We start from the raw sequence: 17,263 nt of genomic DNA, 5'->3' as shown, positions 1-17,263 counted from the left end.
CCATCACAGTGTCAGCTCACAAGAAGTAGTGTAGGAGAAGACATGGTCAATAAGAAGGGACTAAAGACCCAATATAGTGCCCCCAAATTCTTTCCCGGTGTAAATGTACAGCTGGACAGGGGATGGTGCCACTACATTAGGCACACTCCTTCTGCTCTATTTTAGGGCTTGTGTTAGTTGAGTGTACTTGCACATATGAGTTCGTTGGAGATTATATTCAGGGTGAAGGTCCAAAAAGGACACAATCAACCCATCTGCAAGCAAATCCGCTAAACAATGTATTTTTCAACCCTTCAACTCCTTCCAACTGTTTTTTTCCCACCTATTCTAGTTGATGTGTTATGCCAGAGAGGGGCTTTCAAATGAAGATACCTGAAGACTCACTGCTTTGCGTAAACCCTAAGCCAGGCTAGCGGAGGGCCTGCAAACTGGATTAGGTTATCAAGCATCCAGTATTGACCTAATCTAATAGATTACCAACTCCTCTCCTGAGCTGCAAACGTGGTGTTGCAACGTAACCCATATCTGTGTCCCTCAGAGCATTTTAATCATATACACAGAATGAGCCAGTTGATGGACTGCCCAGCAGTATTCCATGTGTGGTAATTGTAGTCCTCCCATTTTTGTAGCAACATAAAGTGTGAAACCTTTCAATTTAGGTCTGTTCTTTCCCCATATGAACTTCTGAACACTATTATCTATTAGTCTCAGGGTGGCTGTAAGGATCGCTAAAGGTATTCTGCAAAAAATATTTGAATCTTGGCGTCACATTCATTTTCATCACTGCATCTGCCCGCACAGCGAGAACATGAGATGATCCCACCTTTTAAAGTCCATGTGTATTCTTTCTATTCAATATACCAGCCTATTTACCCCTAGAGCTGTGAGCTCCTAGAGGAAGCCCACTCACTCCACGTGCATCCATCACCAGAGTGTGGACCTCTCCACAAGGTCATCTGGAAGCACTTACCATCCGCCATATTTCTTTTCATTCCCTGGCTATGGCCATCCCCTACATCACTGGGTCAATCTCCCCCAGGGAGGGCAAAGTGCGGGCACCTGTCATGCTTATTGTATTTCCCAGCACTCAAAATACTGGCATATTGTGTTAGAAAAGTGTTACTGTCAGTGGATGTGTGTTAGATAGAATGGGTGGTAGTGGGAGACCTACTGTACAAGGTAGACTGTTCTATCTGGTGTCAAAGTGAGTTGTGGGAGTTTTGGGATATTGGGAATAAAGTAACAGATTGAATAGACACTGGTAGTAAGAGGTGTTTTTCTCTGAGCGCCCACTTGGGTGAATTTTTATTGCTGTAATATACATTTTCAAGTAATTTGACAAAGCCAGGAGTGCATCTATTCACAAATGCATATTTAGCAGTTTGGACAGCAGCATAGATTTTCTCCTTGTAGCAGTGGGGTTTCTTTATCACAGATCACATTTAACCTTCATTTCTTATTGGTGCCTGCCATCAAAGTTTTCATACGTAGATTCCTGCACATGTTGCCTAAAGGATGACAAAACAGATGATTCCTGGTTAGCAAATAATATGGCGGACTCATGGTGAACACATATCATGCTTTGCGTTTAAGGAATGTTCCAGATCCATGCTTGGTACATTTTGTTAAACCCTAAACACTGTTTCATCAAATTTATTGATATGACTTCTCATCGACAGTATATTTCAATAGTGTTATTTAACCAGTACATAGTATTCATGTACGTCCTGGATCTTGGAAGTGATTTACAAGAAATAGTACTAGAAGAAAAATAGAAGAACACAGACCAATGTCAGCGTATAACAAAAAAGAAGAGAAAGTTTGGTATTAGCAAAGGAGAAGCCACAATTCAGAAAGTAGTGGCATGCTGACTTTAAATTTTTCTTCTGAAGGATAATAAAGTGGATTAAGGCTGGTGTTCTGCCTTTTTTTTCAAACCTGATCACTTGACTGACAACTTGAACTCTACTCTGGCCATTGAGAAAAATAGTCATTGGCAGCTAATGCATACAGAGACGAGCAGCAAACACCAAATGCTTCTTTAATATCAAAAGCACAATTTTCCTGGGCTTTGACAGGTTTCTCTATATCCTCATTAGGATGCTGGATTAAAAAAATGTATTGCTCAATTTTGTACCCCACACATACTGGCAATATCTTCCCTCAGCTCCCCATAAAGGCCTTGAAGCAAAGGCAGCCATTTCAAATCTTCCATCTCATTCTTGGAGCCTACAGCTCTTACTCCTATATTGCTGGCATCAGTCCTAAGCCCTGACTTGCTCTTGGTGTCAAACAATTCTAATGCTGTTACTGTTTTATACTTTTGTTTTCAAAATTCACACTCATAATCATCACGCCTTAGAAACCTGGAGATTTTATTCCGACAGTTTAGGATAGTCACAGTTTTATGAGCAAATTTAGGAACATACTTTAGGAACGTACTCTGCAAACCCAAGAAATTATCACAACCAGTCTTACTCTTTGGGATTAAATGCCTCATCTGTTGCTTTTCCCAAAGAATGTAAAGATACGTCTTCCTTACTGATTCCATAACCTATAGACTGTATGCTGTGTACAGCTATTTTACTTTAGTAACGGTGAATCCATTCTACTCCGGTGTGGACAACGCTTTAACCTTTTCGACGCTGATGACGGAACCACTCCGTCATCAGCCGCGGTGGCGCTGTGCTGATGACGGAGCGGTTCCGTCATGGTCCGCCCGACGCGCCTGCGTGGCGCTGATTTCGCACCTGCGCGGCGCGTTCTATTGAGCGGGCGGGCCATGACGGAACCGCTCCGTCATCAGCACAGCTCACCCGTGGCTGGTGACGGAGCGGTTCCGTCACCAGCGTGTGAGCGCCGCACAGCCCCCCCCACCCCCTTAACGCTGCGGAGGAATAGCCGCTGCAGTGAACGTGTTAAAAAATGACAACTTCATGCTTTCCTTGGACAAGCCAAAAATGTAATTTTGCACTAAAACCACATGACATTTTCAATAATCCCGAAAATTCAGTCCCTTAATTTCTGGAATATGGTAAACATGAAATGAAATGAAAAGAACATTTATAAAGCGCGGTAGCTACCCTGAGGCGTCCTAGCGCTCCAGACAAAAGTGGGCACGGAGGCTGTTGGGGTTTATAAGGGTTTATTGAAAAACAGAGTTTTTATGAGTTTGCGGAAGGGCAGCAGGTTGGGCTCTGCCTGCAGGTGGAGGGGAAGAGAGTTCCACAGTTTGGCTGCGTTATAGCCAAAAGAGCGACCTCCGCACCATGCTTTCTTAATTTTAGGGAAAAGGGCAAGTAAAGAAAATGCGGATCGAAGCTGTCTGTTTGGTTGGTAGGGAAGGATCAGTGATTGGCTGATGGCGGGGCCTGTCTTCCAAATAGCCCTGTGAACAATGCACAGGACCTTGAATTGAATTCTTTCCCTAACCGCGAGCAAAGCAGGCTCTTTAATCCTGAATTGGTTGAGTGTCGGCGAGGAGTTTGCAGGAATGTGCGAGCTGCGCAATTTTGGATAATCTGAAGATTGCGGATAGTAGATTGAGGCGCCCCTAAATAGAGGGCATTCCCATAGTCCAGGCGTGACAGGATAAGGCCCTGGACCATGATTTGTCTTGCTTGAAAGAGGGAGCAGAGGAAGGATTTTCCGTAATAGCCTAAGTAAACCATAGCAGGAGGCTGAAAGCTTCATTGCTTGATGGTTAAAATTAAGGGAATGATCCAGCCAGAAGCCCAAGCTTTTTATTGTATTTTTTGGAACTGAGGCAGGGCCGAGGCAGATGGGCCACAGTAGGTTTGCATTAAATGAGGGAGTGTTTCCTAAGAGCATGAGCTCAGTTTTGTCCCCATTCAATTTTAGACAGGAGGGTGTCATCCAGTTGACCACCTCCTCTAGACAGCTACTTAGGTTGGTAAGGGAAATATTCGGCTGATTGAGGGCCACCACTAGCTGAGTGTCATCGGCATAAGTGATGATTTTTATGCTGAAAGGATGGACAATCTCAGCTAGGGGCTCATATACAGGTTGAATAGTGTGAGGCTCAGGGAAGAGCCCTGTGGCACACCACAACTAAGCGGCAGGCTGGTAGAGGCAATATCGCTCTCAAAAACTTGAAAGGGGCGGTCAGCTAAGAAGGATCTGAACCAGGTAATGGCATTTCCTGACACTCCTAAGTCGGTGTATCAATATATCATGGTTTACAGTGTGAATGCGACACTTAGGTCGAGGAGGATTATTACCGCAGAACCACCTTGATCGAGGCACCTTCTGATCGATACTTTCAACCACAGATTTCTCACCTTTAGAATATCTCCCTGCACCAGACTGGATCTGGAAGATTTTTCAGCATAGCCCCTGCAAGTGAGTACGTGGCATTGTGTGGTTGTGCGTTGACTCCGCTTATTCCTGAGTGACGGCTGGAGTAGCGTATAAGTGACACCCAAGCACGCCGACATCAGTTTCATTCTCTCCAAGCCTTAGTATATGGGTCTGTTGCTAGTGCCTACTTTTTCTCGTCAGTCAAAAAGCCTTTTTTTCTTCCAATTTTTTTACCAGTGTGCTACAGAACATGCTCCCTCCTAAAGCTATGGGTTTTAAGCATCATAGAAACAGTTGCAAACAGATGTCTGTGACAGATTCTCACATGCTGTGTTTCTAGGGTTTGTGGTCAAGCTAGGACTGCAATTTGTGTAAGTAATATTCCCAAATGAAGGGGATCTGGGACAGCAAAGCCAAGTTGTACATTGCTGAATAAGGAGTTGAGTAAGGGCACTCCTGTTCAAAGACACAGATATGTTCCGTTTCTCAGGGCTGGTACTGGGATAGGTTTTTGTCACGGTCCAAGTCTTCTGGTAAGTCAAAATAAAAAAAGCACAAGAATTCCAAGAGGGCTCCCTCCCAGCTTCTCCACTCTCCGTCTGAGAAATCACAAGGATGTGAAGGTACCTGTACTCCTAGTCCCCTACTGAGGAGCAGATTCCGCAGCTTATTTCAATGCTGTCTGTATTCCAAGGTCCTTTGGCAATACCACAGCAGAATGAGGCATTTAAAGAGGCCACTGTCTGCATTTTCATTACTCTGCCGGCTCCCTCTAGCATGCCTTTGGGCCCAAGAGGTAAATGAATGCCTCCAGTCGGGCAACTGCCAGTAGGTCAGCCCTGGACACCATCTGTGCCTCCTGAACCTACTGCTGGTTCTACTCAGAACCAAGGCAAACTCCACACCTGGCTCCATCCACATTAGTTCCTGCTGCATTGACTCTGGCACTGATGCCACCGACCCCTGAGGAAGACGCCAATACTTTTATCCTGTCTGACCCCAAACTGAATCCATTTAATCCAGAGACATGTCCCAGAACTGTCTTAATGCGATCTGTTCCTATCACTGAAGGAAACCCCTGGCAACTGCCACAGGTAAAGTCCACCAGCGCATACCAAGCCTGAAGTCCATATGAACATTCTCAATTCTAAATCCTAACTCGGATACAGCATCCTGATTTCATCCTCATTTGTGGCATGCTTTATTTTGTTTTTCTACAAGCATCATGCTTTATTTAGTTTTTCTACAAGCTTGGGGTGAGCCAAATATTGCTGCAATTGGCATTCTTTGCGAAGATGATATTTGGCAGGATAGCTCAGCAAACATGTGAAATTGTAGTTGAGAGCTGTAAACTGTTCCTCTCCTTTAGATGAACAGTTATGCATCAGCCTTGCCATCGTCCTTCTAAGGGATTTAATCCCCTCTGTCAATCTGTTTCTAAAGCTCAAATTTAATTCAGGGGTAGGGGTACCTAAAATGGCATGGGAATAACTCCTGAGGTCGACTTCCTGCCAACAAGATAATTTAGCCCTCTTGACTATGGCAGTTTTGTTACTGTCCTCCTCTCCCCTTCCCACCTATCAAGGGAGAGGGTTTTCATCTGAAAAGATACTGCTGGTGTATGCCTGGATATTTGACATCATGAAGGCTGCATAGAAAGCTTGATGTCCGGTGTCCTTCGTGGACTACCTAGTCTCTAGTCTGGCAATGCTGCTGCTGTCTGTTCTGCATAACCCTCCATACTTCTTTATCTAGTTTGCCAGTTGTGGTGGTGTCCTGCAGGTCTTGAATATGATTCAGATGAGACCCAAGAGTTTCCTGTCACACTTTCAAAGTTCTATGATGAGGCACTTCAGGGTTGTCATATCGGCTTCTGAAACAGGACTACTTCTTATCCAGCCGTTCACTGTCTTGAAAAAAATACTTTACTCTGCGGGACTGGGACCGCTGATGTCCGAGTGTTAAGCCTGTGTGTGATGTGCATCTTGAAATTGGGGCTGTTGACAAGTAATTCTGTGAAGCCATCCAGGTTAAACATTTCTGGAGCTGGTGTTACGTGCTGAGTAGCAGAAAGGATTTGAAACCAAAACACCTTACACCAATCCTGGGGTCAACCACTTTCTGACTGACCAATAACGGGGGGAAACGAGAAAGGGAGTGACAAACAGAGGATGTGGCTGAATTTACCTCATACAGCTGGAAACATAGGTAGGATACTAAACCACAGAACCTCCCCTTCAGGAAGGATACAGAAAAAGAGAACTTAGGAAACAGTAGATATAATTAGACCTGCCTCAGACCTGAACCAATGCCAAGAGGTGTGTGGATCTATCTTACAAGATTGGAAGGTAGGTAACAGCATATGAAGGAATGCCTAAACAGTGAAGAACTTACAGAGAAGTTGCTGAGGGGAAATAGAAGTGGAAACAAAATAACAAACGTGAGAGACATCAATAAGTGAGCTGGATCCTTATGCTGACCCTGCTGTGCCTGCCCTGGAAGCATTACATACTAGAAGTGTTGAGATCTAAAGTGGATGTTTCTAAGGGGAAAAGTCTGGAGTGACCTGGAAGTCCCTTATGTCTCCCTGGCCTCTACTGCTCATTGGTGCCAGTAATCTCCACTGTCCTGTGTGTTATAATCTCCATCTCTTCTGCTGCTGAACCCTTGATCTCTTCTTAAGGCATGAGCTATTGCCTTGTATGTTATATAGCCCCTTGTTTTCCTTTTGAATTTTCAGGGACCAGCCAGTACCCCTACTCAAAAATAGCCTCTCCTGACAGCTTTGGGTTTAGAATTATGAGGCTGCTAAAGACTTAACCAAAAGAGCAGGATGTACAAAGCCATGTGGTTCCCAGGGCAAATCTGAGACGTAACCTTTCAAAGCCGCCAACTAAAGCAGTTGACCCTGACTGATGCAAGAATCAAGGATAGCCTCAACTGAGATAGAAGCAGAAGGATATCTCAGTAGAAACACGTGCTTGTTTTATGTCGGACACATGAAATACTGGGTGCACCTTCCAGTGATTAGGTAAACTCAGTTAGACTGATACTGGACCCACAAAACTAGGACTGAACATAGGGTGGGAACTGTGAATTATGAGGTGAACTGTAGATAGTCACATGCATTTCCTGTGCCTTGTAACACGGGTTAGAAAATCTGTACATGTCTGCAAATATTTTTTGTATGCAACTTTACCTATCTGGAGATTGATTAATGTAGAACAATCGGCTTGCAGAAAACTATGTAACAAGGAGTTGACAGCAGGTGCTGAGGAGGGTGCAAAACTAAAAAGCAACATGCTGTGATGGTAGCCATGGATAGAAAAAAGGATGAATATCTAAGGACTTCATATAATGAGTTATTATATGAAAATCCTGCAGTACTAATCCAATTGAACCAGTCTTGTGGAGGTCACATAAAAAATAGTGAAGGTATCAGTGCCTGACTCAGTTCCTTGGTCTGCCCATTGGTCTGGAGGTGATAATTTGTTGAGGTGAAATACATGTTTCTGAGTTGTTTTAACAGAACTTTCCAGAAACAGATAACAAAAACTCACTCCCTGTTGGTGATTGAATTTAAGGGATGCTACACAATTGAATAACATTTAGAAAAAAAAGATGCCAGTACTAGCGCTGCGAGTAGTTTTCTCAAGGAAATGAAATGGGATCGATTTGTAAAATAATCCCCATCCGCTAACAGTGTGGTATAACCTTGTGATTTAGGGAGTTCACCAATGAAAACCAAAGACACCTGGAACCAGGACTCAGCAGGAATGGCTAATGGTGAGACGTCCCAAAGGTGTGGTCCTTGTGGATTTAGCCTGAGCACATATTGTACACTCCTGAATGTAGTTTTGAACAGTGGTTTTCATGTGAGGCCAACAACATTTTCTCTTGAACCAATGAAGGGTCTTCTTGATACCCCAATGCCTCATCCTTTGGCATTGGCACACCTTCATTACGAAGTAATATTTTGTTTTGATTCAAAAGACCCTCATTAATATTATGTCTGTAGAAATTTGCAAAGCCAAGAAATTGTTGAACTTTTTACTGCAGTGAACGTATTTTTTACCATGCTTAACTTATCTTCTGCCGTACGTAAACCATGCCAAGAATGTCGCTATGTCCGATTCAAACACTTTTCTCCAGTTCACTGTATAAGAAGTTGAATTGGTGGCACTTCAGCACTTCCTATACAAAAGGGAGAGGTGGGGGACCAAGGAGCTATTATAAGGTCCAGTGTCCATGCTCCTATTTTAAACTGATTACCAAAAAAGGGGACACTGTTCCTAATGCAGGGTGCAAAAAGTCACCATTGCATAAGGGTGCTAATGTCACCCATATATGAAAAAAAAGAAAGAAAAGGGGAGAAGGAACAGAATCCCTAGGTAAGGGGACCCACAGAAAACAGGGAAAACATTTTGTGTCCTCTGTTGCCCTCACACACCTCGAAAGGTGTCATGCTTCATCATCGGGCAGTTGCTCCTCGTAGGGCCGGCGCTGCAATCCCCTACGGGTCCCCCGAAGGGTCTCTTTATCGGAGATCTTTTGTAGGACTGCCGGATGGTGCATGCGGGTGTGCGGGGAGGGTTGTGTGTGGTGGGTCAATGGGGTAATAAAATGCGTGCTAGTGTGAAGTGAAATTTATAATGGGTAACAATGCAGCAATTGTTCTAGTCATGTACCCTGAGCAGACTTAACTGCTAAATAAAATCTAGCCCCAGTGGCATACTATGCCTGGGTATAGAGACATAGGTCAACATGTTTCGCGCCTGCGTCGCCTTAAGGGTCGTTGGCGCTTCGTCAGGACCAGAATTAAAAGTTGTAAAGTGCACGTGATAAATGGATTAAAAATACCCTCATAATCGATCAGGGCGGACAGTAACCTGTATGCCCAACATCTGGTTACAGCTGCATGTTTGTAACCGCTCCTGGTCAGTACCTAGGAAAGAACAAAATAGAATATACATTTAAATTAAATTTGAATTCAAATCAAATCCAAATTTGAGCACCAGGAACACCTTGATGCCACATCATGTGCCACCACTGTGTGCACATGCAAACATGAAATTATCAAAGATAACAGGCGCATGAGACACAAATTCACACCAGGAAAATATTGGGGTGTGGGGATGTTGTGGGACCCACTTGTATCCCTATATTCTGTAACAAAGTATCTCAAACACTCTATGTCATAGTGCTCTGCAAATCTTATCAAGGAGTCAGTGCCCTAGAGATGTATTGCCTTGAAACAAGCTCACCTCGTTATATTGAGGGGAACGAGCCTTTGGCGCCAGGCAATGGATTCACCCACAAAACCGGGCTGTGGAAATAACCAACCAACGGGAGTTAACAAACAGACACGGGACGCCCAATATCGAGCGCTCAAAAAGTCACGGTACCAGAGTCCCTATAAAGGGATTTACTCACATCTTAGTTTGGGTGCTGCCTCCTCCTCACCTACCCCATCATTGCGTCGGCCAGGGAACGTCGTGGCGCTCCCTAGTAACCTTATAACCAGATCACAAGGGTCAGGTGTGCTGGGCGTCTACCCTATCCGGGACATCCTATTTGGTAAATTACGTCATTGCGCAAGCTTGGAAGCTCCAACGTACCGCGCATGTGCAAAAACTCGAGTTAACTAATCCCCCACGCATGTGCAGTTATATGCTCTTTTTGGTTGTGTACTCTTTCAAAAATACTTAAGCAAGCAGTACACTCATAAATAATGTGGAAGCTCAACCCGGTAATCACAAACCAATGGTTCCATATAAAAATTAACTTAAAATGTTACTCGTGTTAAAAACCAAAGGTGCAATAGTAAGAGCTGCTCAAATGGGTGCGAGTCCCGCTTTACTGTGCGTCTACTCCGTGAGTGTGGTGGGCGTCCCAATTGTTAATGCCTGTAAAAAGGAATAAGAAAATTAATACTATACACTACATCGTGTCAAAGTAATCGGGTACAAAGGGCTAGAGTGGAAATGTCACTCACGGTGCAATTGTATCTCCTGCCTCACCATATAACTTCCCTCATATGTCTCCTATGGTCGTCTATGGTATGAGAAAATGCCATAATACCATCCGGCAACTTTCGTAAAATTTAATTTACTAAGTGCAGGAATGTCACAAGTGAGTTAGACAATCTGAAGGGTATGACAAGGGATTCAAAATGACCATGCAGGGTATTGAACAGCATATTTCTTGAATTGCTCTCTCTGATGCATACAAGATAGTATTTTCCGATTGGAACTAATTTTGGTTGTATGTGAATTCAGAGAAAAAATTATTTCATGGAATACTGTTTCTGAGTAATCTTTTCCACTAAACGGTTTAATTGAAATTTTCAAAATGAATGGCATTTATCATTTCATAGAAACCAATTCTTAGAATGTCTTTTTGTTTAAAATTGACTATTGCATGCATTTTTTTAACCGCATGCGTGCGGCATGATTTCCCCCCGTACGCTGGATTTTGCGAAAGCGCACTTTACATGACGAGCTGGGCTCGTCATGAGCGTGCGAGGAGGCTACCTCATGACGAGCCCAGCTCGTCATGAGCGTCGAAGGGGTTAAGGTGCAAATATGATGCAGATCTTACTTTCTGAAACCGTTTTTGAGAGGTATTTATTTCAGTGCTTTACTTCAAGGGACCTTATTTCAGATTTATATATTTCACATTGTCAATTACATCAGATCCTTTTAATTTGCTGATCCCTCACCACCTCTGACCCCTCACAAACCATAAACACCATGAATCCCTGATGCCTAAAAACCCCTCAGACAGATAAACTACATCAATCCATGTTTTCGCTAAAGCCCTTTCTACACCTAAACTCCACCCATTTCAGAGCCATAAAAACTCCTCACTACCCATAGTCCCCACCCATATCTGAACTCAAAAGCCCCTTTCCATGCCTAAATCCCACCTGGCACCTTAAAACCCCTCACCACAACCAAACTTCAGCCATTCCTGAACCTTAAAAAAAGTCTCACTGCACGTAAACACCACCGATCCCTAACAAACCCCACCCTAAACTCTACTAATCCATGAACCCTAAAAACCCCTTTCTACAGTTAAACTCCACCTGTCCCTACATCTTTAAAACCCCTCACCACTCTAAACACACAATCATGAACCCTAAAAACTATTTGCCACCCCTAACTTCTACCCATCACTGAATCTTAAAAAGCCTCACCAGCTCTAAACTCCACCCATCTGTGAACCCTAAAACTGCTCAACACCACTATACTCACCCCATCCCTGAACCCTAAAAACACCTCACACCTCTGACCTAAACTCCTCTGTAAACTGTAAAAACACCTCATCACCCCTAAACTCCACCCATTCTTGAGACCTAAAAAAATCACCACCCCTGAATTTCACCCATCACCAAACCCTAAAATCCAAAACCCTTGACTATGCCTGAACTCCACCGGTTCCTGACCCCTAAAAGAACCTTTTCACCCCAAATATTACCCATCCCTGAGCCCATAACCTCCTAACTAGTCCTACACTTCAGCTCAGTTTAATGTAATTTTCTGATTTTCCCTTACAACTACCTTTCCTTTAAAATGTTTCCTTCAATTTTTAATTTTTTCGGGGGGGCGTGGCTTGGCGCGTTGCGAGATGGCAGCGCTGTAGGGCTGCTCCGCCGGCCACCGCAAGTTATCCTATAATATCCTGCCCTTATTATGCCAACAAACCCTGCTGCTGCTAGCGACGAGCTTCTGACACCTTCCCCCGGCGCCTGTGTGATCTAGGTGCTGCGAGCCGATCTGCGGTGGCGTGGGACGGAGATTGGGCCCGCCGGCTGCCTGGGTGATCGGACATTGCCAACTCTGCTGCGGTCTCTGGTCGAGTGTGCGGGCGGTCTCTGGTCAAGTGTGCGGGCGATCCCTGGAGCCCGAGACTGCGGCGCATAGTGGACACTTGCTCGAGCGGTGGGTGAGTGACAGCGCTCCCCCTCCCCTCTGCTGTACGGGACTCCGGGCGGCCCTCGAGATAGCTGTGGGTCCTGGGCGGCTGGTTCACGCGAGTGGCCGGCTTCTAGGCCCGTGCTGGGCCGCGGGCGGGCCTCTGTCGCCGACCCTGGGGGCCACGCACTGACGCGGTGTTAGCGTCGGAGAGACATTACTATACTGGCCATATACCTTCCGTAACAGCAAGGTCCGTACGCATTGGGGGCCCCCCCGGCGTGCCATCGGCGTGAACAGGAGGCGCTGCTCACCGGCTGGAGGCCTTCATCCCTCCCCCATTGTGAGGCTCTGTTCTGGATCAGCGGACTGAGCGCCAACGACCTGGGACTAAGCCCTGTGGCTGCGACTCATGCGGCTGGTGTTTGTGGTGGACCTGGGTACAATTCATATCTGCTTTTTGCAAGGCTGTGAGGTAGTCCGACGTGCTTCCCTCGAGATACTGTGCACCGGGGACCACAGGCGAGCGCTTAACTGGAGACTGGGGCTCCCTTGCTGACCACGAGGAGCGAAGGTGCCCACCCTGGCCTACGCAACTGGGGGCATAGAGGTTCGGACCCAGTACTTTGTGGAGATTGTGCCCGGAAGAGTGAAGACACACATAACGTGAGGGTGAATCGGGTGTGTACGGGCTGGGGTGCATAATCGACGGCTTGAGAACATTGCTGCCTCCCTTGTGCCTGCCCATATCGTTAGGAGCTATCTGGCTGACTGCTTAAACAATCCTTCCGTGGGGGGCACTATGGGTAAACCAGACAAAGCCCAGCCCAAACTGACATTTGAGCTTCGTAGAAATGGCAAGCCGGCCCAGTCTGAGGCATCAGACACGGAACAAGGCGCCGCCTCGTAGGGTCCCACCGTTTTGGAAAAAGCGTTGGCGGCAATTCAATCTAGCCTCCAGGCAATAGACGGCAAGATTGAAGCCCTTAACGGCCGCATGGACCAGTTCTCTGCTAAGCTCGACAAGCAGGCGACAAGGATAGGGGAAGCGGAACAACATATCTCGGATGCTGAAGACTGTCTCCAACAAGTGGCGGAAAAGACATCGGACATTACTAAAATTCTGGCAGTCATTCAAGCGAAGAATGAGGACATCGAAGTGCGATCGAGGCGCAATAATATACGCGTCCTTGGCCTACTGGAGACGACTAATGTGGGGCGCCTGGAGGACTATGTCGAGACCATGCTCCGTGAGATCTGTGGAGCGGATGAACTTTCCCCCATGTTTGCTGTAGAGAGGGTCCACCGATCGTTGGCCACTCGACCGCCCCCTGGCACACCACCACGACCTATCATCATACGCCTGCTGAACTACAGAGAAAGAGACACGGTTTTGCGTATTACCAGGCAAAAGGGCGAGGTCATCTACCAAAACAACCCACTATCGTTCTACACGGATTTCACCGCGCAGGTACAGGCGGTGCGTAAGGAGTTCCAAAATGTGAAGCGGTTGCTCCAGCGAGAAGAGATACTGTACGCCATGTTATACCCGGCGAGGCTGCGTATTGGAGAGTTCGAAGGGGGTAAGATCTTCACGTCACCGAAGCAAGAAATGGCATATGCTAAGTCTCTGCAGAAACGTTGTGCTTCGACTGGCGCCACCTCCGATGTTGAAGACTGAGTTGAACTTATTTAGAAATTCTTACTTACAAGTAACAGTGGACCGCATGTTAACACGTAATGTTGGTGCCGGGGCCAAGCGGAGTGTGAGAGATACTTGAGGGTTGCTGGCCTGGGTGAGTCGGTGCTGGAAAATGTGGTTGGGACTGTTCTGCTTTTTACTGCCTTATTCACAATCTTACATGGGATAGCTGGCCCCTGGTGAGGCCGGCAACTTTGTCATAGTGGTTTGCAATATAGCTTTACATTACCTGATTTCGTTGCTGTTTTATGGGAGTTGGCGAAGGGCAAGGGTTCTTGATGCAAAGCTGCGGTGGCCCACTTCCGCCTAGTGCCAGGAGTGTAAGTCGCTGCCACAGCCCCCAGAGGTTATGACCCAAAACTCTAAGTGGGTGTTATGGATGTTGGGGGGATGTGGGGGTGGGAGAGATGTGTCTTTGGCGGGTTGGGGTTGCCAAAGTGGGAGGGGGGATGGGGGCCTGGGCCTATTTTTGGCTGGTACAGTTGGTTTTGGACACTCGCTCTTTGTTTTGTAAATGATTGCGAGGATGCTAATGTTCTACCTAACGTGAAGTGGCGCTGGCTTATGGCTGCTGAAGGGTATACGTGATGGCGGGTAAGACATACAAATGTATTACCTGGAATGTGCGAGGTTTGAACACACCTAAGAAAACCAGGCAGGTTCTTGCACATCTGGATAGGCATGGGGTGCATATTGCACTCTTACAAGAGACCCACTTAACCAAACACACTGAAGGCCCCATAGCATGCACATGGGCTACCTTTCATCTGGCCTCCTCTTATTCAAATTATTCACGAGGGGTCATGATTCTTATTAAAAAAGGCACTCCCTTTCAACCACTAGACACTTGTGTGGATGGTGAAGGACGCTGGGCTGTGGTACGGGGCAAACTGGGAAGGGTGATAGTGACTATTGCTAATGTATATGGCCCGGTGGTGGATGAGCCAGCATCGCTTTCATCGCTGTTACAATTGCTGCGTACTTGGCCGGAGTCGGCATTGTTACTTGGAGGGGATCTAAACACATGCTTAGACCCACGACTAGATAAGTCTGCCCAGGCCAGTAACCGCATGGTTAAGACTGCTCAAAGTGTCCGAAATTTTATGGAGGAGCTAGGTCTGATTGATGCGTGGCGTCTGCGACATGCTGGGGTACACACATTACACCGGCTCACTACTGGCTGCAGGATGGGGTGGCTAATGGCTGGCTGGCGGACGCTGCTGTACTGCCGCGGACACTATCAGACCATACTCCTGTACTGTTAAAGATAACGATGCCACACAACCTGTGCCGCCCCTTCACCTGGCGGTTCCGGGCTGACTCCCTATTGGACCCTGTCTACTAGGACACCATACGCAAAGCTATAGTCCAATACTTTGATCTGAATGTAGGTACGGTGGACAGTGCAGCTATCTTGTGGGAAGCGTTTAAGGCCACTATCCATGGGGTATGTATCGGTACATCGGCGGGTATACTGCGGGACCTGAGGGGCCAATTGAGGCGGACCGAGGAAAAACTGCGAGAATTAGAGGCATCATACGATGCTCTGCCCACGTCGGATACACTAGCGTGCATCAGGGAATGTACTGAGGAATACAACTCCTTGGCGCATTCGGAGATAAAATATATATCTAAGAGATTTGTAGCAAGGGCCTTCTGGGAGGGTGGCAGGCCTGGCAAGGTGCTGTCTAACCGGCTCCGAGACCACGCTGATGCTCCGCTGATAGACCACATAGTGGATGACGCGGGTACAGATCAGGATATCCTTACTCAATTTCATGCGTTCTATGAGAAACTTTATACATCCCAGGGTGATATGTCGGAATCGTCTCTCAATGAGTACCTGTCTGATACTGCCTGCGCTTGGTTGTCGGACGTTCATAGAAAATTTGTCAGCCTCCCCATTGACGAAGCAGATGTCAAGGAGGCCATTCTATCCCTGCCCAATAACAAAGCCCCGGGTCCTGATGGCCTAACAGCGGAATTCTATAAACGCTTTGTGGACTTGCTTACACCTCACATTCTAGCACTGTATGCGGAGGGCATGAGGTAGGCTATCTCCCCCCGTCCTTGCGGCAGGCACTTATCAGCACTTTGCTGAAAAAGGATAAGACCCCAGATAGGTGTGAATCCTATCATCCCTTATCAATATTGATGCCAAAATACTCGCCAAGATTCTAGCTACTAAATTACATCCTTTAATGCCCCTGCTGGTCCTGCCAGACCAATCTGGCTTTATTCCGGATAGGTCTACCTTATGGAATCTCCGGACGATCTTTGCTATGTTCCACGTACTGAACCCTGAGTTGCCTGCCGTGGCGATCCTACTAGACGGGGCCAAGGCATTCGACTCGATTGAGTGGAAATATATGTTATGTATTCTGTACAGGATGGGGTTTCCTCCTGTCTTTGTGTGCTGGATACAAATTCTTTACACAGATGTCTCGGCGAGAGTGAGGGTCGGGGGTCTCACCTCGGAACCCCTGGTCATACAACGGGGCACTAGGTAGGGATGTCCGCTGTCCCCGTTCCTGTTTGCTATAGTGCTAGAGCCCCTGGCGTGCAGGATCCGGCAGGCGCACAGAGCTGCTGCTCTGAATTTTAACAATAGACTGGTTGGTATATCCGCCTACGCGGATGACATGGTACCGTATGTTCGGGAGCCGCAACTACATTTGTCCTGCGTCATTCGCGAGTATATCCGATTTGGTCTCTTCTCTGGCTTGTACATAAACTGGGAGAAATCTGTCATCATCCCCCTCACTCCAGCGACTAGGGAGCCTCAGGTGGACTATCCCCTGCTTTGAACTGAAGACCCGGTAAAATATCTGGGCGTCTGGATCCATCGTGATCCCGTGATTGCTGTCAGGGAAAACTACGGGCGTGCCTATGCGGACATAATGCTACAGGTTGATCGCTGGGTGGGCCTGCCATTGTCTCTGGCGGATCGCATTGCGCTGATCAAAATGGTAGTGCTCCCCAAGCTCCTGTACTTATTTTGCAACGTGCCTATCCGACTGAATAAACAATTTTCACGACTGTGCAGACACAGCTGCTCCGACTGGTATGGGGTGCGAAACCTCCGAGGATCAGATGGGCCACGCTTACTCTGCCGTTTGCTAAGGGTGGCTTCTGTGCTCTGGACATTTACGTGTATTATCTGTGTGGCCTGGCCCAATACGCGTTTTTCTGGTTTCGTCCCCAAGGATTTGTTCCTCATGTGGCTGTACAAGAGGGGGACGCGGGCGATGTACCCTTGCAGGGCATCATCACACACACTCATAGATCGACACCTAGGACAGAGATTAATACCATCTACGCCACT

At 46.7% G+C, this 17,263-nt stretch overlaps 1 protein-coding gene across 2 annotated transcripts in view; it reads right to left on the bottom strand.

Moving 5' to 3' along the window:
* Window positions 1–1,260: 1,260 nt before the first annotated feature.
* The window catches only part of SIGLEC15 (sialic acid binding Ig like lectin 15), a 213,663-nt gene continuing 197,660 nt past the window's right edge, over window positions 1,261–17,263 (bottom strand). For both annotated transcript variants that reach the window (XM_078677252.1, XM_078677251.1), the window contains exon 5: window positions 1,261–1,508. In XM_078677252.1, coding sequence (XP_078533378.1) covers window positions 1,457–1,508 — 52 coding nt within the window. In that variant the 3' untranslated portion in view covers window positions 1,261–1,456. The remainder of the gene's footprint in view (window positions 1,509–17,263) is intronic.

The sequence above is a fragment of the Lissotriton helveticus genome, chromosome 2_1, assembly GCF_964261635.1.
Source record: "Lissotriton helveticus chromosome 2_1, aLisHel1.1, whole genome shotgun sequence".
Taxonomy (NCBI): Eukaryota; Metazoa; Chordata; class Amphibia; order Caudata; family Salamandridae; genus Lissotriton; species Lissotriton helveticus.
Note: the sequence above shows the minus strand (reverse complement) of the source record. Positions and strands in the feature narration are given on the sequence as shown.